This window comes from Muscardinus avellanarius, assembly GCF_963383645.1.
Source record: "Muscardinus avellanarius genome assembly, chromosome: 22".
In the NCBI taxonomy this organism is placed as follows: domain Eukaryota; kingdom Metazoa; phylum Chordata; class Mammalia; order Rodentia; family Gliridae; genus Muscardinus; species Muscardinus avellanarius.
In genome coordinates this window covers 8527137-8551921 of record NC_137808.1, presented here as the reverse complement: position 1 = coordinate 8551921, position 24785 = coordinate 8527137, and the positions used below count along the sequence as shown (strand labels likewise).

The 24785-nt window shown below is 53.1% G+C and overlaps 1 protein-coding gene across 1 annotated transcript in view; it reads left to right on the top strand.

The window, feature by feature from the left end:
- FRMD4B (FERM domain containing 4B) overlaps positions 1-24785 on the top strand; it is a gene marked incomplete at both ends in the record, with an annotated part of 90866 nt that overhangs the window by 44019 nt on the left and 22062 nt on the right. Inside the window, 6 exons of the mRNA XM_080718207.1 lie at positions 4353-4409; positions 5081-5103; positions 16665-16748; positions 17664-17729; positions 19989-20046; positions 22697-22783. Of these exons, the coding sequence (XP_080574333.1) occupies positions 4353-4409; positions 5081-5103; positions 16665-16748; positions 17664-17729; positions 19989-20046; positions 22697-22783 (375 nt within the window). The remainder of the gene's footprint in view (positions 1-4352; positions 4410-5080; positions 5104-16664; positions 16749-17663; positions 17730-19988; positions 20047-22696; positions 22784-24785) is intronic.

Here is a 24785-nt window from a genome sequence, read left to right as displayed (position 1 = left end):
AGGCCGACGTCAAACCCAGGATCCTCCTGTCTCAGCCTCCCAAGTTCTGGGGATGGCAGGCCTGGCTAGACCCAGGGGCTTCTACCCCTGATGTACACCCCGGCCCTTTCTAGGTTTTTGTTATTGTTGTTACTGGGGATGGAACCCAGGGGCACTCTACCTCTGAGCTACACCCCAGCCCTAGTTTTTAATTCTTTAGTTTGAATCAAGGTCTCACTAAGTTGCAGAGGCCCCCACTAAGTAGCTGAGGCCGGCCACGAACCTGTGATCCTCCTGTCTCAGCCTCCCAAGTACGGGGATTATAAGCGTGCGCCACCAAGCCCGGCTCCTTTTTATTTTATTTATTTATTTTTATTTTTATTTTTTTTACTGGGGATGGACCCAGGGGCATTCTACCTCCAAGCTACTACACCCCCGGCCCTATTTTTTATTCTTTCTTTTGAAACAGGGCCTCACTGAGTTGCAAAGGGCCTAAGTAGCCGAGGCTGGCTGCGAACCACGATCCTCCTGTCTCAGCCTCTAATGCTGAGATTACAAGTGTGCTGTGCACCCAGCTCCTTTTTAGTTTGTGTGTGAGTGTGTGTGTGTGTGTGTGTGGTACTGGGGTTCCTGGAAGCCCTTCTACCTCCAGGCTATACTCCCAGACCTATTTTATACTTTTTTACTTTTGGAAACAAGGTCTCTTAAGCCGGCGCGGCTGGCTTCGAACCTGCGCGATCCTCCTGTCTCTGCCTCCCAAGCCTGGGATGACGGGTGTGCACCAATGGCCCCATTTAGAGTTCTTTATAATACGCCTTAAATTTCCCCGGGGGAAGCTGCCGTGGGCCAGGCCAGGGTGTTATTGAGTGATGCGTTGTTTAGTGAACCCCGTGGACAGGAGCGGCCGCACTGGCCCTTAGGACCGGGGACTCCAACTGTGTGACCTTGGGTTCCTCGAGTGTGGGGCGGGGGCTTGGCCAGGACACACACACACACACACACACCCCGGCCTGGCCCGTGTGCACCCAGGACGCGGGAGCCGCCCGAGCCTGGTACCTGTCGGGCTTAGAGTCTTCATTTCAGGGTTCTTAATATTTAATGACCCTTCCCAGCCAGATAATTATTTGGCAGCCCCCCAGCTGGTATCTGCTTCGGGCCTTCTTATCTGTCCGGCCCACCTCCATTTACGAAATCGGAAGGTCAGTGTCTAGAGTGTTTCTCGAATGACTCACGGATAGACGGACAGACGGCTCTGATGAGGCCCAGGGGGCGCCCGCGGAGCTGGCCGTCGCTCTCGACGTCTTTTATCCGTCTTTGGTCTTCTTAGCCCCCCAGCTAATACACCTTCCCTCTTCCCGAGACCGGAAGAAAAACTGGGCTTTGACTGTCCGGCCCGGGCCTCGGAGGAGATACCTTTGCGCTCCCCTCCCGGCCGCCCTCCTGCTTCTGTGGACTTCAGGAATGTCATCTCCTAAAATGTAATCTGATCAACACCCAGCTCACCTGGTGGAGGAACCCAGGCTTGTCTTTCACCAGATTAGAAAACCTCTCGCTCACGCGTGCGCGCGCTCTCTCTGTCCCTGTCTGTCTGTCTGTCTCTCTGTCTCTGTCTGTCTCTCTGTCTCTCTCTGTCTCTGTCTGTCTCTGTCTCTCTCTCCTCTCTCTCTCTCTCCCTGGGTAGACAGAGTCCTCCTGCCTACCTGGCTGCTGTTTGATTGGATAATCTGTTCCTAGAGATTATAAGCATGCTTGGAATTCCAAGGCTGGGGATCTGCCAGTTTATGAAGAGAAAAAAAAAAATGAAAAGGAGCAAATGAGCCGAAATGTTTTCATTTTAGCATCTAAGAGAACCAGGAAGGATTGTCACTGTGACCTCCGAGGCCTCCGATGTTTTGCTTGCTTGTGCTTTTATGAGAATTGAGTATTATTAGTTTGTCTTTTAACACCCGAATCACTTGGAATCCCAAGAGACACCTGGACCGTGTGTGTGTGTGTGTGTGTGTGTGTGTGTGTGTGTGTGTGTGTGGTGTGTGTGTGTATGTGTGTGTCTGTGTCTGAATTTTACTAGGGATTGGAAACAGGGTCTCACTAAATTGCTGAGGTCCACCCTGCACCCTCCCTCCTAAATTCTGGGATTATAGGTGTGCACCACCGCGCCCGTCTCCGCTCCGCACTTGATTTGGGCAAGGAGGGGCTCAGGTAGAGTTGTTTTTGCAGAGCCAGAGTGATGATGCACGCTTGAAATCCCAGTACTCGGGAGGCTGAAACAGGAGGGCCGCAGGTTGGAGGCCAGCCTCGGCCTCGGAAATTTAGCAAGATCTTGTCTCCGAGTAAAAAATAGAAGCTGGGTGTGGCGGTGCTGGCCTGTAATCTCATTACTTGGGAGGCCGAGATAGGAGGATCTCAGATTCAAAACCAGCCTCAGAAACTAGTGACACTCTCGTCAATTTAGCAAGACCCGGTTTCAAAATAAAAATAAAGTTGGGCTGAGGGTGTAACTCAGAGGTAAAATGCCCCTGGGTTCAATCCCTAGTTCAACAATCCATCAATCAATCAGTGGGACTGGTGGTGCAAGCCTGTAATCTCAGTGCTAAGACAGGAAGATGTGGGGTTCAAGGCCAGCCTCGGCAATTTAGTGAGACTCCACAACCTAGCAAGGCCCTGCTTCAAAATTAAAAATCAAAACAAGAGCCGGGCGAGGTGGCGCACGCTTGTGATCCCCGCGCTCGGGAGGCTGAGACAGGAGGATCGCACGGGTTCGAAGCCAGCCTCAGCTACTTAGTGAGGCTCTCAGCAACTTAATGAGACCCTGTTTCCAAACAAAATACAAAATAGGTCTGAGCCCGGAGGTAGAAAGCTTCCGAGTTCCACCTCCAGTACCACCGAAAAAAAAATTAAATTAAATTAAAAATTATTAAAATAAAAATATATACTTTTTATTTGGAAATAGGGTCTCTTAAGCCAGCGCGGCTGGCTTCGAACCTGCGCGATCCTCCTGTCCCTGCCTCCCAGGCGCGTGGATTACAGGCGTGAGCCACCATGCCTGGCAAAATTTTTTTTTAACTTAAAAAAAATTTAAAAATAATTAATAAGGAAATAAATAGGTCTGTGGGTATAGCCCTCTGCCAGGGAACTGCAAAATAAAGAATGAAAAATAGGGCTGGGGGTATAGCTGGGAGGTAGAATGCCCCTGGGTCTCCAGCACCACAAACAAATAAATAATAAAATGCACTGGGATTGTAGTTCAGAAGTAGAATGCCCCTGAGTATAAATAAAGAAATACATGCTGATAAAATAAATAAATGCTGGGTGTGGTGGCGCACCCTTGTAATCCCCGCACTTGGGAGGCCGAGACAGGAGGATCACGCAGGTTTGAAGCCAGCCTCAGCTACTGAGTGAGGCTCTCAGCAACTTAGACCCTATCTCCAAATAAAGTATAAAATAAGCCTGGGAGTGTAGCCCAGAGGTAGAAATCCCCTGGATTCCATCCCTGGTACCACACACACACACACACACACACACACACACACACCAAATTTTTTAAATTAATTAATGAATTATTTATTTATTTGGTGGTACTGGGTTTCCTGGAAGCCCTTCTACCTCCGGGCTACACTCCCAGACCTATTTTATATTTTTATTTGGAAACAGGGTCTCTTAAGCCAGCGCGGCTGGCTTCGAACCTACGCGATCCTCCCGTCTCTGCCTCCCAAGCGCGGGGATGACAAGTGTGCGCCACCGCGCCCGGCAAATTTTTTTTTTAATTTAAAAAAATTTAAAAATAATAAATAAGGAAATAAATAGGTCTGTGGGTATATCTCTGAGGTAGGATGTCCCGGAGTTCAATCCCCAATGCCCAAAACACAGATAGATAAAATACACACCACAGTCTTGTAGCCTCCTAAGCATTTACCATAACTGATTTTTTTTTTAAAGAAGTCTCATTTTTCCTAGAAGGGAACAGATATTAGCTCAGCCTCCTGTCACAGTGTATAGTTGAGTACTATTTGCCTTGTACCTATGCTGAAAATAACCATGCCATAAAATAGAGAGAGAGAGACAGAATATCTCAGGAAAACACACAGCAAAACCGGTCCTGAAAGTGTCTTGGCAGAGATGATTAAAATAAAATAAAATAAAAAAGGATGCATTTGGACCAGGTCTGCGTTTTCTCCAAGTGCTCAGCGGGCCTTCCCCTGCTGGCCTGCTGGGGAGGGCCGTCTGCACGCGGGCACACCGCCTGCCTCCCGCCTCCCTCCCTCCCTCCCTCCCTCCGGCTGCCCTGGCGGCCGGGGAGGTACCAGGCCGTGACAGCTCCGGCCCCCAGCCCCCTCCCCAAACCCGGCTCAAGGCCTTTTCTTGTCGGCCAACAGGGGCAAATCGAAGTGGACAGCGAGACGGTGTTCAGGCTGGCGGCGCTGGCCCTGCAGGTGAGGAGGGCTGCGGCCGGTGGCCGGGGGCTCAGGCTCCCGTCGGGGGTGGGGGGCCAAGCCAGCCCGCCGCGGTGTTTGGCATTAAAATAATCCGCGTGCGCCCCGCTGCTGTCCCGGGGAGAAACCCCGAGAGGCGGCGGCTCTGGGGCCAAGAGCTCAGAGTCTGTGCTGCTGGAGGAAGAAGTCCTCCGGCTTCTTGGCTTTGGGAGACAGCAGTTGCTCGCCACGGCTGGGATTTTCACTTAATGTAGCCGCTCTGTGCACGCTCGCCCCTCATTCTGAAAGGCGCCGGGCAGCTGGGCAGCCCAGCCCGCCTCCGTGCCAGCCGAGCCGGGGAAAGGAGTGTGAGCGGCCGGGGCCCGCCATGCGGCCGGGCTCGGAGGCTGCAGAGGGGCCGGGCCCGGGCTCTCTCCCCGCCGCATGGCGCTTCTGTTGGGACTTCCCCGGGGCCGGGGCTTCCGTACCGGATCCAGGGCTTCCTTATCGGTGCCAACCACGCCGTCGGGGGGCGTGAGGAAAGCCGCCTTCCTCCCCAACAACATTCTTCTAGGCAGAACTTGGGGACGCGGCGGGGGGAGGAGGGGAGCTGGGCCAGGAATAAATAATTCACGATGGAGCTTCAACGCCGAATACAAATTGACCGGCTTCTTTTTCTTTTTTAATTTCAGGAAGCCAAAGGAGATTATACCAGGTAAAATCCTTCCCTGAAGCCCCTCTGCCTAAAGAATCCTGGTTAGAGGGTTGGTCGGTGCTCTTTTAAATAACAATGGGTACCAAAAAGAGCCCAAGAAGGATGCCTGGGGCTGGCGGGAGACCCCGGCTCTCCTTCTAATGGAGGCCGTTTCTTTGACGTGTGAAGGAGCTGAGCACGGGACGGGGAGCTGGAAGGAGGAACTTTTCCGAGTTTTCTCTGGCCCCCGGCGAGATAGGGAGGTCTGCGAGAGAAGGCCGGGCGGCAGGTGCAGAGTTTGGTTTTGTTTTGAACTCGGCGGCAGCTGCTTAGTTAAAGGATTAGCGGGCGTCCCCTGCAGCTGCCCCCGGGGCGCCTTCTTTCGCACACTTGACCTAACAGTTGTATGGCGGCGCCCTCCCTTTCTCCCAGCGCTCGGCCGAGAGCCATTGTGATGGAATCCCCTCTCTCTCCCTTCCTCTCCAGCCACTGTTTGGAATTAAAAAAAAAAAAAAAAAACGGCCGGGGGTATAGCTCCCAGGCCGAATGCCCCCGAGTTAGAAAGAGCCCGCGGGGCAGGCCGATGGCCCACTGGAAGCCCGGCTTCCGCCATGTTAGTTAATGTTGGACTCCTGGTAAACTTTCCCCTGTAGATGATTTACGGAGCTCCCGTTCTCGCCCCCGGCCGAGCCTCGGAGTGCCGCATTCCTTCAGGGATGGGGGAGTGCGCCTTCCCCTCCTGACTGCCTCCACCCGGCCTCCACCCGGAGTCGCTCCCAACTCCTCCTCCTGTCTGCCCATTCCTGAGGGGGAGGGCGAGGCTTCCCCTGGAGTGGCTGAGGCCGGCCTCCATCCTCCTGTCTCAGCCTCCCGAGGGCTGGGATGGCGGGCCTGCATCCCAAGCCTGGTGAGATTACCCCTTAAATCACCTCATTCCTTTACCACCTGACTGCATCGCTTCCAATATGGGGGGGTGTGAATATATATATATTAATTTTTTAAGTTAAGAAATGCTTTTAAAGAGTCATGAGAATCCAGCACCATTTAAAAAAAAAAATTGGTAGTAGGAAGTGGAGAAATAAAACCAATTAAGATCTTTAAAAGTCCACCACCACCCAAATAATTAAAAATAAATAAAAAAGAAAAAATCCTTAAAATAAAATAAAGGCAAGGTATGCTTGGGTCACACCTATCAGCCCAGCACTTGGGAGGCTGAGACAGGAGGATCGCGGTTCGAGGCCAGCCTCGGCGACTTAGTGAGGCCCTTTGCAACTCAGTGAGACCCTGTTTCAAAATAAAAGAATAGAACATAGGGCTGGAGGTGTAACTCAGAGGCAGAATGCCCCTGGAATCCATTCTCAGTGCCGGGAAAAAAAAAAAAAATGGCGACTGGGCCAGTATCTGGGGGGCTGGGACAGGAGGGCCACGGGTTTGAGGCCACCCTCAGCAACTTAGTGAGACCCTTCCTCAAACTAAAAAATAAAACGGCCTGAGGGTGTAGCTCGGGGGCAGAACGCCTCGGGTTTAATCCCTCAGTGATGGGGAAGGACTCTGACCTCTGAGTACTTTCGCAATTAGCTTTTGCTACGAGAAGCCAGTAAAATATGTGAGCACCTGTCATTAGATTTGCGCCCCGATTCCCTGCCCCGTCCCTCCCGGCACAGAGAGGGTAGGGCTGCCGCCCAGAGTTTGCTTATTAATGTCATTTAAGAAAAAAAAAACTTTTTGGTGCTAGGGATTGAACCCAGGGCCTTCTAGTTCCAAGCTGTACCTGCGGGCCTTGGATTTTTGTTTTGTTTTGTTTTTGTGTTGAAACAGGGTCTCACTAAGCGGCCCAGGCTGGCCTCGAAGCCGCCATCCTCCGTCTCAGCCTCCCGGTCCTGGGCCTCGAGGCGGCCGTGGTCCAGTACCTCCGAGCATCCCCCTGGCCCAGACTCAGTGTTTCGAGGCCGGCGCTGCTTCCAGACCTCTTCCCTCTGCCGTCTCCCCTCCAGCGACATCGCTCTCAGTCTCCTCCAGAGTATTTTAGGCCGACGGTCTCCTCGCAGGACAACCACTTGATTCCGAGTGGTCATTAGAATCAAGGAGTGAGGTCTTCCTATTTCTTTTTTCTTTTATTTCTTTCTTTTATTTTATTTTATTTTTTGCAGTACCGGGGATGGAACCCCAGGGGCATTTTACCTCTGAGCCACACCCCAGCCCTATTTTTTCTTCTTTCTTTTATTTTTTTTTTTTTTGTGGTACCGGAGGGGCTTTCTACCTCCGGGCTATACTCCCAGACCTATTTTATATTTTGTTTGGAAACAGGGTCTCACTGAGTTGCAGAGGGCCTCACTAAGCAGCTGAGGCTGGCCTCGAACCGCGATCCTCCTGTCTCAGCCTCCCAAAGGCTGGGATCACAGGCCTGCGCCACCATGCCCGGCTTTTCCATTTTCTTTAAATAACTGACGGTCCGCGTTTCCACGTTGGGCCCCTTTCCCCTCCAAAGATAACAGGCCACCGCCCGCTCTGGGACAGGACAGGCCCCACGGCCAACGCAGAGAATTCCTGGGAGCCGCCCAGGCTGAGAGGCCGGCCGCCGGGCCTTGTGGTCTGCCCTGCGGTTTGTGTGTTGTTTCGCGTGTGCCGGTGGGACGGGCGGCTCTGAGTGAGCGCGCGTCTCGGTTGACCGCCGGGTGAGCCCAGGGCAGCCGGCCGGCACCCCCTCCGCAGACTGGCCGGCGGGCAGGGAGATTCCCGGTTTATAGCCGAGCTGTAAAACGCGGCCTTTCCCACGGGAACGGGCCTCCCTGGGGCCGGGAGGACGCCCTGAATGCGCGGGGTCTGCCCAGCGCACGCCTCCCTGGCGGCCGGACTCCACCTCCCGTCCTCAGCCGGGTGGCCAGGAAGGCCTGCGTCCCGCTCCCACTGTCCCAGCACTTCACCGTATTTATTTTTTTGGTTGGTTGGTCCTGGGGATTAAACCCGGGGACGCTCCAGTTCCAAGCCACACCACCAGCCCTTTCCGTTTTATTTTGTGGCGTTGAGGATTGAATCTAGCGGCCGTCTACCTCCTGTCCACACCCACCCCCCAGCCCTACTGACTGATTATTTTTTTTATTTGGAAACAGGGTCTCGCTGAGTTGCTGAGGGCAGGGCCCTGCTCGCGCCCCTCGCGGGTATGGACATGGGTCCACCAGGGCCGGGGGAGGACGCGGTGGAGGGATCCGCCTTCCCTGGCGAGGAGCGCAGAGCACCTTTGGGCGTGGCTCTAGAAACACCGAGTGCTAACATAACCCCCAGCACGGCACCGCGCCCGCCCGGCTGCGTTCAGAGGACCCAGGCAGTTAATCCGGGCTTTGTGTGACCAGGAAGGCCGCGTTGTTGAGTCACACACTCGGGAGGAAGGGACGGAGCTCTGTGGCTTCCAGCTGACCAGAAGTAATCCTCACTCCTCTCCTAAGGAGTTTTCTCCAGCAGAGAAAGAGATTTCTTTGCCGCCTCGTTCTGGCGTGCTGGCGCCTGCCTGTCATCCCAGTCCTTGGGAGGCTGAGGCAGGAGGACTGCAGACTCGAGGCCAGCCTCGGCAACTTAGGAAGACCCCGTTTCAAACGTTTTTAAAGAGCCGGGCGTGGTGGCGCACGCTTGTAACCCCAGCATTCGGGAGGCTGAGGCAGGAGGATCGCCGGTTCGCGGACAGCCTCGGCTACCCAGTGAGGCCCTTGGCGTTTTTTCCCCTCCCTCGGTTTCTTCTTTTTCTGGCCCCCTCTCTGAAACCTAGAGGATTGGGGTGGAGTGATCAGATTACAGGCTTGGAGGCTTATCCGTGACCTCCTTTCTGTGCGAGTTTAAATTACTTAACGTGTGCGTGCGTGTGCGTGTGTGTTTTGCTAGGGATTAAACCCGGGGATATGCTACCTCCAAGCTCTCTCCCCCAGGCCCTGTTTTATTATTTGTAAACAGGGTCTCGCCGAGTTGCTGAGGCTGGCCGGCCTCAAGAACCCGCAGTCCTCCCGTCTCGGCCTCCCAAGTTCCTGGACGCGCCCTTAGGCCTGGTTCTCCCGTCTGCGACCACGGCCGTCGGTGATAAGCCTGATGAAAAGGGCTTGGTGCGGTCGGTGCCGCCCAGGAAGGCCCCGTGAGGGTGGGTGAGCTGGCGGGCGCAGAAATACACCCGCGGGGTCCAGCGGCCCGGGTATTGGCTGCATCGCCGAGGGTCACTAGGGCCTCCTGACCCCACCTCCGCGCTCACCGGCTCTCCATCTTGGACGCCCGGTTCTTGGCTCCGCCTTGGAAGTCCTTGCCGTCTATTCCAATTATTATATAAGTCGAGAATGTCGCGTCGTGCGCGGCTGGCCGGCCTGGCGTGTCGGCGGTACTGGCCTGAGTGGGGTCCGCCGTCGGGTCCCCCCGCCGCGCTGCCCGGCGTCGTGGGAGGGGATCCGATCACGTATCAGCGGCCCGGGAAAGGCTCCAGCCTGGAAACAGGAACGGGTACTGATTTCCCAGCCTGTCGGGTTGAAAGACCGTGCGTACGTCGAGCCCTCGTAAGTTGAACCGTCGGGAGTCGTGTCGCGCGGACTCAGGGACCATCCGTATTGCTTGGTGTTTGCGTGTTGAAGATCCATTTACCTACCATTGATAAAGAGGAGTTTGCTGTTCAAAGCCCCTAATTAAACCAGGCACGGCGCTGCGTACCTGGAATCCCAGCACTTAGTGGGTAGAGACAGGAAGAGCACAAGTTCGAGGCCAGGCCGGGCAACTTAGCAGGACCCGGTTTCAAAAATAAAAAGGAAGCCGGGCGTGGCGGCGCACGCTCGTCATCCCCGCGCTCGGGAGGCGCGGGTTCGAAGCCAGCCCCGCTGGCTTAAGAGACCCTGTTTCCAAATAAAAATATAAAAATGGGTCTGGGAGTGTAGCCCGGAGGTAGAAGGGTTCCCAGGAACCCCAGTACCACAAAAAAATAAATAAATAAATAAAAAGGAGCCGGGCGTGGTGGCGCATGCTTATAATCCTCGTACTTGGGAGGCTGAGACAGGAGGATCGCAGGTTCAAGGGTAGGTAGCCTCTGCAAGTAGTGAGGCTCTCATCAACCCAGTGAGACCCCGATTCAGAATAAAAAATAAACGGGACTGGAGGTGTAGCTCAGAGGTAGAAAAGCCCCCAGCACCAGCAAAAAAGAAAAAAAATCCCTAATTTTATCAAGCAAATAGTGGCTAGATCCGTTACCGAAGGCCAAGTCCACAGATTGCGAAGGGAAACGGGAATTTCAGTGAAGGGAAACCGTAAGCTACTCAGGCCAGCGACCGACTTTTCTAACCAACAAGGCGCACGCCTTAAACCCCGCTCAGCAGCGCCGATCAAGGCTAGTAGGTGAGTCGGTGAGACTGCCGGGGATTTTTGTTGTTTTTTGTGGTATTGAGGATTGAACCCAGGGGCCTTCTACTTCTGAGCTACACCCCCAGCCCTAGTTTTTTCTTTTTCTTTTTCTTTGGTCTCACTGAGTTGCTGAGAGCCTCACTTAAGTAGCTGAGGCTGGCTTCGAACCTGCGCGATCCTCCTGTCTCAGCCTCCCGAGTGCGGAGATTACAAGCGTGCGCCACCGTGCCCGGCTCTATTTTTTTTATTTATTTTTTATTTTTTTGGTGGTACTGGGCTTCCCGGAAGCCCTTCTATCTCCAAGCTACAGTCCCAGATCTATTTTATATTTTTATTTGGAAACAGGGTCTCTTAGGCCAACGCGGCCGGCTTCGAACCTGCGCCATCCTCCTGTCTCCGCCTCCCCAGGGCTGGGATGACAAGCGTGCGCCGCCGCGCCCGGCTCTATTTTTTATCTTGATTTTGAAGCAAGGTCTTACTAAGTCGCCGAGGGCCTCGCTAAGTAGCTGAGGCCGGCCATGAACCTGAATCCACCCATCTCAGCCTCCCAAGTACTGGGATGCCCAGCAGCTGAGACTAGTGTTTCTGACCAGCCACCAAGAACCTCTGGGCTGATCACCGCGTGCTGGGCGAGCCGTCCGGCTTCCCACCTGTGCCGGCTCTGGTGGCTCAGGACCGGGCTGGCGCTTCCTACCCCCATTTGCGGGACACGAAATACATTTTGCTGGCAGCGCGGATCACAGTCCTGCCCTCGTTTATTGATTATAACCGCTCGGACAGGTCACCGGTGACCGCAGGTTTCTAACAAGCACAGATAAGAACCTGACTTATCAGAGGCTATTCCAGGTAACGCCAGCAGCCTGGCCGACGTTTGCAATTTCCCGAATTCTCCCGGCACAGCACATCTCCGGTGTCCTAGAGCACGGGGCTCCCCGAGGCCCGGAAGTAATGGCACACCCAGGTCCCCGGCGGACCCACCCCAGAGGCCGTCTGTCTCCAAGCTACACCCCCAGCTCTCTTTCATTTTTATAAAGAAGTAGGGTCTCTCTAAGTTGCTGAGGCCGGCCGCAAACCTGCAGTCCTCCTGCCTCACTCAGCCTCCCAAGGACAGCTTTATTTTGACAGATATTAATAGTATTGATAACAAAACTAATTATGTGGGTGGTGCTGAGCATTGAATCTAGGGGTGCTCCACCACTGAGCTCCACCACCTTCCCGTCTTTTACTCTTTTTTTTTGCGGGGGTGGGGGTGGAACCCAGGGGCAGTCAACCTCGGAGCTACACCCCCATCCTATTTTTTATTCTTTATTTTGAAACAGAGCCTCACTAAGTAGCTGAGGCTGTCCGTGAACTCGGATCCTCCGGTCTCAGCCGGAGCGCTGGGATTATAAGCGTGCGCCACCACGCCCGGCTCTATTATTTTTATTTTGAAACAAGGCTTCCCTTAGTCGCCGAGGCTCTGACTCTACGACGCTCCTGTGTCCGCCTCCCAAATCCTGGGATTGCAGGCCTGGGCTACCACGCCTAGCTAAAGAATTCTTTCTGGGTGTCCTGACTTTCTGCAGATTATTCAACTTGGCTGGACAGTTTAACACACTTTTTATGCAGCTTCGCTTTGAATTTCAGCTAAGGAAAAGCTTTGGCATTGATAAGGAGGAGGGGAAAGTAATCAACGTTGGGGTCTGGGCTTTTGTTTTATTTTTCCTTGTTTCCTCTGCTCTGTAAACCTGGGGAGCTGGCGAGGCCTTCCTTTTCTTTGAGGACTGAGCTCTGCAGAGCTGGGGCGCTAAGCGCCCGCCGCCAGTGCCGCATTCGGCGCCCGCTCTTCCCACACACGCAGGGCGGCCTGGGTCTTGCCGGCCCGCGTGGCTGTCTCAAAAAATAAGTGCTAGCCGGGCGCGGTGGCGCACGCTGTCATCCCAGCACTCGGGAGGCCGAGACGGGAGGATCGCGGTTCGCGGCCAGCCTCAGCTACTTAATGAGGCCCTATGCATCTCGGCGAGACCCTGTTTCAAAATAAAAAAATAAAAAATGGGGCTGGGGGAGTAGATCGGAGGTCGAATGCCCCTGGGTTCCATCCCCAGACCCACAAAAAAAAAAAAAAATGGGGTTGGCACATTCCAACAGGGCGTTTGAGGTCATTGAAACAAAAACCACGGCCTGCAGGGCGAGGAATCTAACTGCAAAATGTCCACCGGGGCCAAAAATCGGAGGGTCAGGGCGGCTTCCTTCTGGGAAGCTCTGGGCACAGGTGTCGGGAACGCGGAAGAGAAGGGCGCGGCCTCGGGGTCTGATGAAGTCCAGCGCGCTCTGCAGGGACAGCGGAATTCCTGCCCCAGTGACGGGGCCGTGGCGGAGGACCCGCCCGGCCAGACTGTGTCGGGGCCCCCGCGTGTGAGCTTGAAAACCCCGCAGCCCCGGCCCTGAGGTCAGGACTGCGGGAGAAATGCAGACAGGCCCCTGACGCCTGCTTCCTCCGCGCCGACTCTGAGGTCCATCCTGACTTACACGGCCCGGTGGCCGGGTCAGGAGCCGGGGCAGGGCTCCCGGGCACTTCCCAGGAGGGTGGACACTTAGAAATCCTACTGGGTCCTAAACTCTGAACTAAAGTGACCGGAATTAACCCTCCCTGCAATCCTGCGCAGGTTCAAGGGTTTTTTTGTTTTGTTTTATTTTCTTGTGTTGAGTTGTGATAATGGGGATTGACTCCAGGGGCTTTTTTTTTTTTTTTTCCCTGAACTGGGGATGAAACCCAGGGGCCTTCGAGCTACACCCCCAGCCCTATTTTTTTTTTTTTTTTTTTTTTTTTTTTTGCTGGTACTGGGGATGGAACCCAGGGCCTTCTACCTCCGGGCTACACTCCCAGACCTATTTTATATTTTATTTGGAAACAGGAGCTCTTAAACCAGCTGAGACTGGCCGTGAACCGCGATCCTCCGGTCTCGGCCTCCCGTATGCTGGGATTACAAGCGTGTGCCCGCACGCCCCGCTTAGCAGACATTTTGAAGTGCTTAAATGCTAGGAGAAACTTGGCATTGTGTGGTCCTTGGGCTTGGGGCCCTGGAACAAACACCATCTCACTGGGAAAGAGCATCGCCCGTCCTGAACGTATTCTCAACTATGCGTTTACTGGGTGGAAAGATGGTAAAATTTCTCCCTCACGCTGGGCGTGGTGAAGCACACATGTAATCCCAGTACTTGAGAGGCTGAGATGGGAGAATCATGGGTTTGAGGCCGGCCTCAGCAACCTAAGAGACCCCCAGCAACTTAGCGAGACCCTATTTCAAAATTCAAAAATAAAAGCCGGGCGTGGTGGCGCACGCTTGTAACCCCAGCATTCAGGAGGCTGAGACCAGAGGTTCACGGTTCGCGGCCAGCCTCAGCTACTTAGTGAGGCCCTCTGCGACTCGGTGAGACCTGGTTTCAAAATAAAGAATAAAAAAATAGCCGGGCGTGGGGCGCACGCTTGTCATCCCCGCGCTTGGGAGGCTGAGACGGGAGGATCGCGCAGGTTCGAAGCCAGCCTCAGCTACTTAGTGAGGCTCTCGGCAACTTAGTGAGACCCTGTTTCCAAATAAAATATAAAATGGGTCTGGGAGTGTAGCCCGGAGGTAGAAAGCCTCTGGGTTCCACCCCCAGTACCACCCCCCCCAAAAAAAAATAGGGCAGAGGCTGTAGCTTAGAGGTCTAATGCCCCTGGGTTCCATCTCCAGACCTGCAAAAAAAAAAAAAAATAATAATAATAATAATAATAATATCAAAAATAAAATGGGCCAGGGGTGTAGCTCAGAGGCAGTACACACCAGGGTTCAGCACACACACACACACACACACGCGCGCGCGCGCGCGCACACACACGCTGAGTGGGTGGGGTGGGATGGGGCTCAGGGGTAAAGCTCCTGCCCGCACGGCTAAGGCCCTGAAGCTCATCCCAGCACTGCCAATAAAAAGGCCTTTCACGGACAGAGCCTGAAAGATATTGCTAAGAAAAAGAAATATTAATCCCGGGAGTTGACAGTTGACCTTTAATATGAATAAGTCGGGTTGTAGTGTATTTTGACTCTGCGGAAGCCCAAACCAGTTTCTCAAGATCAGCCAGGTGGTGAAGCCCTGTCCCGCTCGGATTCCAAGTGAAAAGAGAGATGTGTTCTTCTGTGAGAAGAGGGCCACGTGCCTTTCCTTTCCTGCGCTAACGTGGAAGGCCGGGTCTCTCGCCCTCAGGACGTCGGCGGGTACGGGTCGATCCAGGCGTCCGCTCACAGGGCCCAGGAAAAGCCTCCTGTCCCCAGGGCGGAGGGAAGGGTGTCAGGACACACTGACCCTAGCTGGACCGGCTGCGGCCCCAGAGCTCCTGGGCCCAACGGGACCAGCCGGGGCCCCGGCATCCCACTTTATTTTTTATTTATTTATTTTTTTTTTGCGGTATTGGGGATGGAACCCAGGGGGCATTGTACCTCCAAGCTACACCCCCAGCCTAATTTTTTATTTTGAAACAGGGTCTCACTGAGTTGCGGAGGGCCTCACTCAGTAGCTGAGGCTGTCCGCGAACAGCGATCCTCCGGTCTCAGCCTCCCGAGTGCTGGGATGACAAGCGTGCGCCACCACGCCCGGCTAAAAAAATTTTTCTGTGATATATATATACACATATTCGAATGTAGCTCCTCCATTAATCAGCCTCAGTCTTCTTCCTCTCCTACCCTCCCATTTCAGCTTTGCTGAGGTTTCCCCTCCATTGTCTGGAGCCTCTCTGGTGTCCCCGATACTCCCTACTTCGGCATATTAGAGGAAAGATATGTCGCTTCTCCTTCTGTGCTTGGCTGATCTCACTTAACATGATGTTCTCCAGCTCCCTCCATCTTCTTGCGAATGCTGTGATTTTATTTTTTATATAGCCGAATAGAATTCCATTGTGTGTATTTCCCATAATTTTGCAATGCACTCCTCTGTTGCTGGAGATCTAGGCTGGTTCCACGCTTTGGCTATTACAGACCGTGCTGCTATGAACATGGGTGCGCATGTGTTAACGTAGTTCTCTGATTTCAACCCCTTTGGAAAAATACTTAGGAGTGGCATAGCCGGATCAAATGGTGGATCTATTCCCAGTTTTCTAAGGAATCGCCACACTGATCTCCATAGCGGCTGAACTGCTTTGCATTCCCACCAACAGGGTAGAAGAGGAGTCCCTCTTCCCCCACATCCTCGCCAGCACGCGTTGATATTTGATTTCTTTCTGCCTGCCACTCTGACTGGGGTTAGACGGAATCTCAGCGTAGTTTTGATTTGCATCTCCCTGATGGCCAGGGATGTAGAACATTTTTGGCTAAGGATGTTAAACTTTTTTTAAAAAAATTTTATATTTTATTTGGAAACAGGGTCTCACTAAGTTGCCGAGAGCCTCACTCAGTAGCCGAGGCTGGCTTCGAACCCGCGCGATCCTCCTGTCTCGGCCTCCCAAGCGCGGGGATGACAAGCGTGCGCCGCCGCGCCCGGCTAGGATGTTAAACATTTTTAACATTGTTAACCTGGACACTCAGTATCGATCAGGAGGGAGGGAAAAGGGAAGCGGGGGTGTGGGGGGCACCAAATACTGTGTGAATCTCCGCCAGTGTCAACATGACCCACGTTGTCATGTGAGACTATAGTGCTCTAATAAAAAATACATTTAAAAACAGCCACTGCAGAAAAAACAAATAAAAGATAAAATTCTCTTAAAAATAGGACTTCGACACCTAGAGCCCATGCACACCCCCCCCCCCGGGCTATACTCCATCTTAGTCCGTTTTAGAGGCAAGGTGGAGCTGTTCTTAAATTTATTAAAAAAAATAATAAGCCGGGCGTGGTGGCGCACGCTTGTGATCCCAGCATTTGGGAAGCTGAGCCCGGAGGATCGTGGTTCAGAGACAGCCTCAGCTACTTAGTGAGGCCCTCAGCCACTCAGTGAGACCCTGTTTCAAAATAAAGAATAAAAATCAGGCTGGGGCGCAGCTCAGAGGTAGAATGCCCCTGTTCCATCCTCAGTACCGCAAAAAATTATATATATTATGAAGACTGCGCAGCCCTGATCCTGGATCCTCCGGGAAGCACCCAAGCATCAGATCCCCAGGCTGTCTGCGTCGCCCGTCACGGAGCCCGGCGCGGTGGCTTCTCGCAGCCCACGGCCCCGTGCTGGCCTGCGCGCCTCCGGGGAGCGGCGCCTGACGTTACCGTATCGTGTCTGTTTCCAGTGAGGAAGACGCCAGGAGGGACTTGAAGACACTGTCGGCCTTTTCCACCAAGACCCTCCAGGAACACCCGTCCCTCGCCTACTGGTAAGCCTGCGCTCCGGGGACGTCCAAAGCAGGGCCCTGGGGGAAGGCGCAAGCCGTCCATCCCACATCCCAGTAACCCCGTCCACGGGAGGCTGAGACGGGCGGTCGCAGGTTCAAAGAGTCCCTCGGCAACCTAGCAGGGCCCCGTTTCCAAATTTAAAAAGCTGGGGCTTTAGCTCAGAGGCAGAATGCCCTCGGATTCAAACCCCAGCACCCCGTACACACTCACAAATGATCATAGTAAGAAATCGGGTTGGGGGCGTAGCTTGGAGGCAGAATGCCCCGAGGTTCCTTCCCCAGTACCTCAAATAAAAATGCAATATGAAGATCGCATTTAATATACTGCTATATAGAGATATATTGATATAATATATTGATATATTAGCTTTTAATATATGAATTAATATATGTTGATTTAACATATTAATGTATATAAATATTTTGGGGGTTGTACTGGGGTTCCTGGAAACCCTTCTACCTCCGGGCTCTACTCCCAGACGTATTTTATATTTTACTTAGAAACAGGGTCTCACTGAGTTGCCGAGAGCCTCACTCAGTAGCCGAGGCTGGCTTCGAACCTGCGCGATCCTCCGGTCTCAGCCTCCCGAGCGCCGGGATGACAAGCGTGCGCCACCGCGCCCGGCGGGAGTCCCTGTTTTCAAAATAAAAATTTCAAAAATAGGGCTGGGGGAGTAGCTCGGGGGTAGAACGCCCCGGGGTTCAAACCCCAGTGCCGAAATGAATGAACGCATATAAGGTTTGCTTAGCACGAATGTCGGGCCTAAAAGATGAGGGCTACCTCGGAAGAGCCCGTGTCATCGGCACGGAGGAGCCGGCCTTGCTTGGGACGCGCGGACGAAGAGACGGAATGGCCTCCGTGGCCCAGATGCTCACCCGGCCCGTCTTGTCTTGCAGCGAGGACAGAGTCATCCAGCACTACCTGAAGCTCAGAGGTCTGAGCCGGGGCCAAGCCGTGGTCCAGTAAGTCCTTTCCCTTCCTCTTCCTCAGCAGTGACGTCAGCGGTTCCATTGGAAGATAGCTTTCGGAATGGTGTTTGGTTGCACACGTGTTGGGTAAACGGTTCTCCCTGGGTAGAAACGCCCTTCCCTGATGGGAGTCGGGCCCTCCCCTCCTTGGTCATGGGCTGCAGTGTCCCGGGAAACCCGGATGTCATTTAAAAGCCCCCTTGAAGCCCAGCGTGGCGGGGCACGCCTGTTAATCCCAGTCCTCAGAAGGCTGAGACAGAAGGATCACAGGTTCGAGGCCAGCCTCCGCAACTTAGTGAGACTCTTTTTCAGAATAAAGAATAAAATCGGCGCCGGGCGTGGTGGCGCACGCCTGTCATCCCCGCGCTTGGGAGGCGGAGACAGGAGGATCGCGCTGCTTCTTCGAAGCCAGCCGTGCTGGCTTAAGAGACCCTGTCTCCAAATAAAAAATATATATATATAATAGGTCTGGGAGTGTAGCTGAGCGTTAGAAGGGTTTCCAGGAACCCCAGTACCACCAAAAATAAAAAAGAAGAATAAAAAAATCGGGCTGGGAGTGTAGCTCAAAGGTGGAATGCCCCTGGGTTCAATTCCTAGCACCACAAAATAAATAAATAAAATCAAAGTCCGTCTCAGGCCAGGCGTAGTGGCACGCACCGGTTCATTCAGGACGGGAGGATCGCAGGTTCAAGGCCAGCCTCACAACTTAGTGAGACCCTGTTTCAAAACAAAGTATAAAAAGGGCTGGGGGTGGATCTCAGAGGTAGAATGCCCGAGTGCCATCCTTAGTACCACACGTGCACACACACACGCACACACACACGCAAACACACACACAAACACACAAATCCATTTGAACTAGACAGGAGCTTCAGCTTCTCCAGGACAGACAGAAGGAGGCTTCCCCAGTCCTGTCCACAACAGACACTTCTGAAATTAAAAATAGTGAGTGTTGGGCTCATCGCCTTTGTTTAAGTTTTTAGGGAGGTGCATATATATATATATATATATATTTTTTTTTTTTTTTTTTTTTAGTGGTACTGGGGTTCCTGGAAGCCCTTCTACCTCCAGACTACACTCCCAGACCTATTTTTATATTTTTAAATTTGGAAACGGGGTCTCCTAAGCCAGCGTGCGCGGCCGGCTTCGAACCTGCGCGCTCCTCCTGTCTCCGCCTCCCAAGGGCGGGGATGACAAGCCTGCGCCGCAGCGCCCGGCTAGGGAGGTGCATATTTTTAACTCAGGTTTAAGCTATAGAACTCACCCTTTTGAGATACATATTTATAAGAATTGTGGCAGATGTTTACATAGATATAAGTATGGCCCAAAGTTGACTACTACTGCTTGAATGAGTAGGTGCGCTTACTTTAAAAAAAAAAAAAAATCCTTGCAATTGGAGTTTTAAATGCAACAGATTTCTAAGTCATAAAAGACCTAATGTTCCCAGTACTGGGGAGGCTAAGACAGGAGGAGCTCAGGTTTGAGGCCAGCCTCTGCAAATAGCTAAACCCTCGGCAAGCCACTGAGAACCTGTTTCCAAAAAACAGTGAAAAGGAATAGGGTGTAGCTCTGAGGTGGAGTGCCCCTGGGTTTCTTCAAAAGGAAAAACAAAAGTAGTTTTTGAAGCTTGAGGTCCCGTTGCACATTTCTCTCCATTTGGGCAAGGTGTGAATGGTATTTCACTTCATAATGGTTTATGCTATTTCTCCAGGAGTCAGAGACGTTAGTTGTGGTTAAAATGACCAGTGTCGCGCTGGCGTTGGGGGCGTGCGCTTGTGACCCCAGTGCCCGGGAGGCTGCAGCAGGGAGATCTCGGGCTGGAGGCCAGCCCCGGCAACTTAGCGAGGCCCTGTTTCCAAATTAAAAATAAAATGGGTCTGAGGGTGTGGCCCGGAGGTAGAACACCCTTGGGTTCCATCCCCAGTGCCAAATTTAATTTAATTTAAAAAGAAGATGTTGAAACAAAAATATGTATCTTAAATCTCTCAGAAACATTCTTTTTTTTTTTTTTTTTTTTTGGTGGTACTGAGGTTCCTGGAAGCCCTTCTACCTCCGGGCTACACTCCCAGACCTATTTTTTTTAATGTTTTTTATTTGGAAACAGGGTCTCCTAAGCCAGCGCGCGGCTGGCTGCGAACCTGCGCCATCCTCCTGTCTCCGCCTCCCAAGCGCGGGGATGTCAAGCGTGCGCCGCCACGCCCGGCCTCTTTGAATGTTTTAATGAAGTCATAGCATGTATTCGTTTTTCCGTAGGTATATGAAGATAGTAGAATCCCTCCCAACTTACGGGGTCCATTATTACTCAGTGAAGGTAAATACCCGCTGCGCTTGAACGCTTTCGTAATGCCTGCCACGTTTCACGAGTTTCTGAACAGGAGCCACTTTCTGGTAGCCCAGAAATCGATGCCCAGGTGGATAAAAGCGTCTCTAGAAGTTGCACCATTTCAGTAGGGCTGCTTCTACTGAAATAGTGACGGCCGAGGGCGTCCTGCCCTGTTTAGCAAGTTGTGGAGCACGTGGTGTTTGCAAACGACTTGAAACATCCAGTCTCTTCCCAGAGCCGGGCGCGGGGGCGCGCGCTCCTCATCCCAGCGCTCGGGAGGCTGAGGCCGGAGGATCGCGGGGCGCGGCCGGCCTCGGCTACTCAGTGAGGCCCTCGCAACTCAGTGAGACCCGGTTTCAAAATAAAGACTAAAAAATAGGGCAGGGGGTGCAGCTCGGAGGTCGAACGCCCCTGGGTTCCATCCCCAGACCCGCAAAAAAAAAACAACAAAAGCAATCTCTTCCCAAGTCCTCTTGGAATCCTGACATGGCCGGATTCCCAGGTCTCTCTCTGTCTGTCTCTGTCTGTCTCTCTGTCTCTCTCTGTCTCTGTCTCTCTGTCTCCGTCTCTCTCCCTCCTCCTTTCCCTCCACGTCCCTCCTTCTGGGGATTAACCCCGGCCATGCCACTGAAACCCCCCAGCAGCGTTGGTGGTGCCTTGCACACCCCCCGCGGCGGCTCTTCCTCCCACCCGCCCCCCGCGGGAGCCCACGAGATCTCCCCCAGGGCGCCCCTGCCCCCTTCCACGCCAGAGCAGAGATGCCGACGTCCCTGGAGGCGCCCCGATGCCACTTTCTGTGTTTGCACAGTACTTTCGGGTGTTCATAAGCAGGGGGAGGCTGGCTCACAAGTAGGTTGAGGGCCGGCGCGCTGGCACGCGCGTCACCCAGCGGCTCGGGAGGCGGAGGCGGGGGGATCGCAAGTTCAACACCCGCCTGGGCCGCTTCATCGAGACCCGTCCTCAAAATACACAAATTAAAAACGCCGGGGCTGTAGGCGAGCGGTCGAGAGCCTGACCGGCGCGCACGCGGCATCCCCAGCACCCCGAGAAAAAAAGATAACGCGGTTCAGAGAATAACAGCAGGTGATCCGGAGAATTCCCCTCCAAGTGCCCCGTCCACGTGAGAAGGTGCACTCCGGCTCCGCCATGTTTAATTACAGTGCACCTACGAAAACACTTTTTTTTTCCCAATGGTACTGGGGATGGGACCCAGGGGCACTCTACCTCCGACCTGATACCCAGCCCTGTTTTTTAGACTTTATTTTGCAATAAGGCCTCGTTAAGTTGCCAAGGGCCTCACTAAGTAGCTGAGGCTGTCCTCGAACCGCCATCCTCCTGTCTCAGCCTTTCAAAGGCTGGGATGACGAGGGTGCGCCACCACGCCCGGCTTGAGAACGTTTTCAAAAGAATAAAATGAAAGGAAAATATTTAAAGGTAAAGGATAAGGTTATGAAGGCGTCTCGTCCGAAAGAAATAATTTGGTTTATTTATGTATTTTTATGGTATTAGGGATTGAACACCCCAGCCCTATAGCGATAATATTATATATAATAATATGTATTATATATTCTGTATGTATAATAATATATAACATTATTATATATAATAATACATATTATTATTAAAACAGGGTCTCACAAAGTTGCTGAGGCTGGCCTCGAATCTACGATCCTCCTGTCTCCACCTCCCAAGTACTATTCCTATTTTTTAATTTTCTGAGGTGCTAGGGAGTGAACCCAGGACCAGTTTCTGAGTGACTTTTGACGTTAGGACAGGGTCGCCATCTTTACCATTGAAGATGTTGGTAAATGAGAAAATAAATCCTTGGCATAATCAGCACAACTGGAACTAAATATGCATATAATTTAGCATTCATTTCTATCGAGCCTGTTTTTTTAATTTTTTAATTTTTTTTTGGTGATACGGAGGATGGAACCCAGGGGCGTTCTGCCTCTGAGCTGCACCCCCAGCCCTACTTAATTGTTTTATTTGGAAACAGGGTCTCACAAAGTCGATGCGAGTTTCACAATTGCTGAGGCTGGCCTCTTAACCCACCATCCTCCTCCCTCGGCCTCCCAGGTACTGGGATGACAGGCGCGCCCGGTTTAAAACACAAATTTATTAACACAACAAATATACTAAATCTATGACTCGATTATTCAAACGTCCTGGTGCAGAGCTGCACCGTTTGCCAAAATTGTTTTTTAATATTCTCACGTTCATTGTTAATTGTATTATAAACGTCAGGGTTTGGAACGGCTTCTCTGGTCTTTGCAAACCTTTGGAAGCTCCCCTGGCCTTTACGACCGGTTACTAATTGAGAGCACAGAGGGCCCTTTTGTCTTTTGTCTTTTATTTTTAATGGCTAACTAGCTTCGTGCCGGGTTAATTTCTGGATAAACGGCCCACCTGTTTTTCTTTTCCTCTCGGCCCGTTTCACCCCAACAGTACGGCTTGGTTCTTCTCGTAGGCGTCCACGGTGCCGGGTCTCTTTGGCGTTACGTTTCGTGACGCCCTAAGAGCGTTTGAATCGCCCGGGGGGCGGCGTGCTGAGCGCGGGCGCAGGGAAGACATCGGTCCGCGGGGTTCGACCTTCCTCTCCCAGGCTCACGGAACGCGGCCCCCTTCTGTCTTCTAGGATAAACAGGGGCTTCCTTGGTGGCTGGGGATCAGCTACAAAGGCATTGGCCAGTACGACCTGCAGGACAAGGTGAAACCCCGGAAGGTAAGTGCTGTAGACACTTCAGAGAACGCGGGTGTCTTGGCCACGGCCGTGCGCAGGGGGCTTTGCTGAGCGGGGCCATCGCGTCACGGGGGACTCGAGATCACAGCTCAAGGGCGCCCCGTTTACACACTGCCAGGTCTGGCCCTCTATTCGTGCTTTTATTTTTTATTATTATTATTATTATTATTATTATTATTATTATTATTATTATTGGTGGTGGTACTGGAGTTTCTGGAAACCCTTCTACCTCCAGGCTATTTTTGTATATTTTTTAAATTTGGAAACAGGGTCTCTGAAGCCAGCACGGCTGGCTTCGAACCTGCGCGATCCTCCTGTCTCAGCCTCCTGAACGCTGGGATTACAAGCGCGCGCCACCACGCCCAGCTTCTATTTTTATTTTGAAACAGGGTCTCGCTAGGTTGATGACAGTATCACTACTTGCCGAGGCTGTTATTAAACTTATAATCCTCCCGTCTCAGCCCCCCAAGTACAGGGATCACAGGCGTGCACCCCCACGCGGGCTTATCAGGATGTCGGCACGGCGCCCACGGTCCAGTTTGCATTCAGAGTTAATATCAGCGGGAGGATGCAGTTGTTTGGGTTTTATTGATCTCAAAAGAGGGTGCTGCTATTTTGCTGAGGCCGGCCTTGAACCTGCCATCCTCCTGTCTCAGCCTCTCAAGGACTCAGACGCCAGGCATGTGTCAGCACACCTGGCTAAGAGGCTACCATTGTTTTCTATAAAAACAATATATGTGCCAGGCGTGGTGGCGCGCGCTTGTCGTCCCAGCACTCGGGAGGCTCGGATGGGAGGATCGCAGTTCGCAGCCAGCCTCAGCTACTTAGCGAGGCCCTCTGCAACTCAGCGAGACCCTGTTTCAAAATAAAGAGTAAAAAATAGGGGGTGGAGCTCGGAGGTCGGATGCCCCTGGGTTCAGTACCTAGTACTGCATATACGTACGTACACCAAAATTTGGGGTGCCGGTGTGGTTATGAGTGCGGTGGTCATGGTTGTGAGTAATCTCCACTGCTGTTACTTTCCTGACATTAGTTTTACAATTTCCTGTGGCAAAAACGTCTGCTTTTTATAAGGAGAAATAAGTAACGTGGTACTGAGCACAGGCTCCCGGCCCATCACATCCTGGCTCTCCGGAGCCGCGTTCCGTGGCGTCCACTCACGGCTGGGTTGAGGAGCTGCTCCTCTTGGCTGCCCGTGGACGGACGGTACCATTTCCCCACTGAGAGGTGGCGAGGCTGGCCTCCCTGCCTGGCCTCGGCCTCCCTGCTCCCGCAGAGACACAGAAGCCACTCGAGCTGCCCGGCTGGTTCCTCCACCCCGGCCGTCACGCGCACTACCAGAGTGGCACGGTGACCTAATGACAGATGAAGCCGCCGCCCGCCTTATCACACCCCGACATCGCACCGGAAATCACCCCTGTCTCCCTGTCCGTCCCCGGGTGGCCCTTCATAAAGCAGCAGCCCCGTAATCACAGAGCCCGCGCCTCTGTGTCCTTCCCGACCGGGCAGTCTTCCTTGACCCATGCAGCTACGGCTCCCATTTTATGGTGGTTCACGCTGATTACACAGAAGGCCGGCCCGAGGCCGCCACGGCCCCTTGAAGTGCCACACACCCTTTCTGGACCCGACGACCCGGGCGGGACGGCTTCTCACCAGGAGTTACCAACAGCCGGGTGTGCTGGCGTGCACCTGCCATGCCAGTGCCTGGGAGGCTGGGACAGGAGGATTTCAGGTTGGAGGCCAGCCAGCCTCAGCTACTTAGTGGGGCCCTGTGCCACTCAGGGAGACCGTTTCAAAATAAAGAATAAGCCGGGCGTGGTGGCGCACGCTTGTCATCCCCGCGCTTGGGAGGCGGAGACGGGAGGATCGCGCTGGTTTGAAGCCAGCCTCGCTGGCTTAAGAGACCCTGTTTCCAAAGAAAAAAAATATAAAATAGGTCTGGGGGTGTAGCCCGGAGGTAGAAGGGTTTCCAGGAACCCCGGTA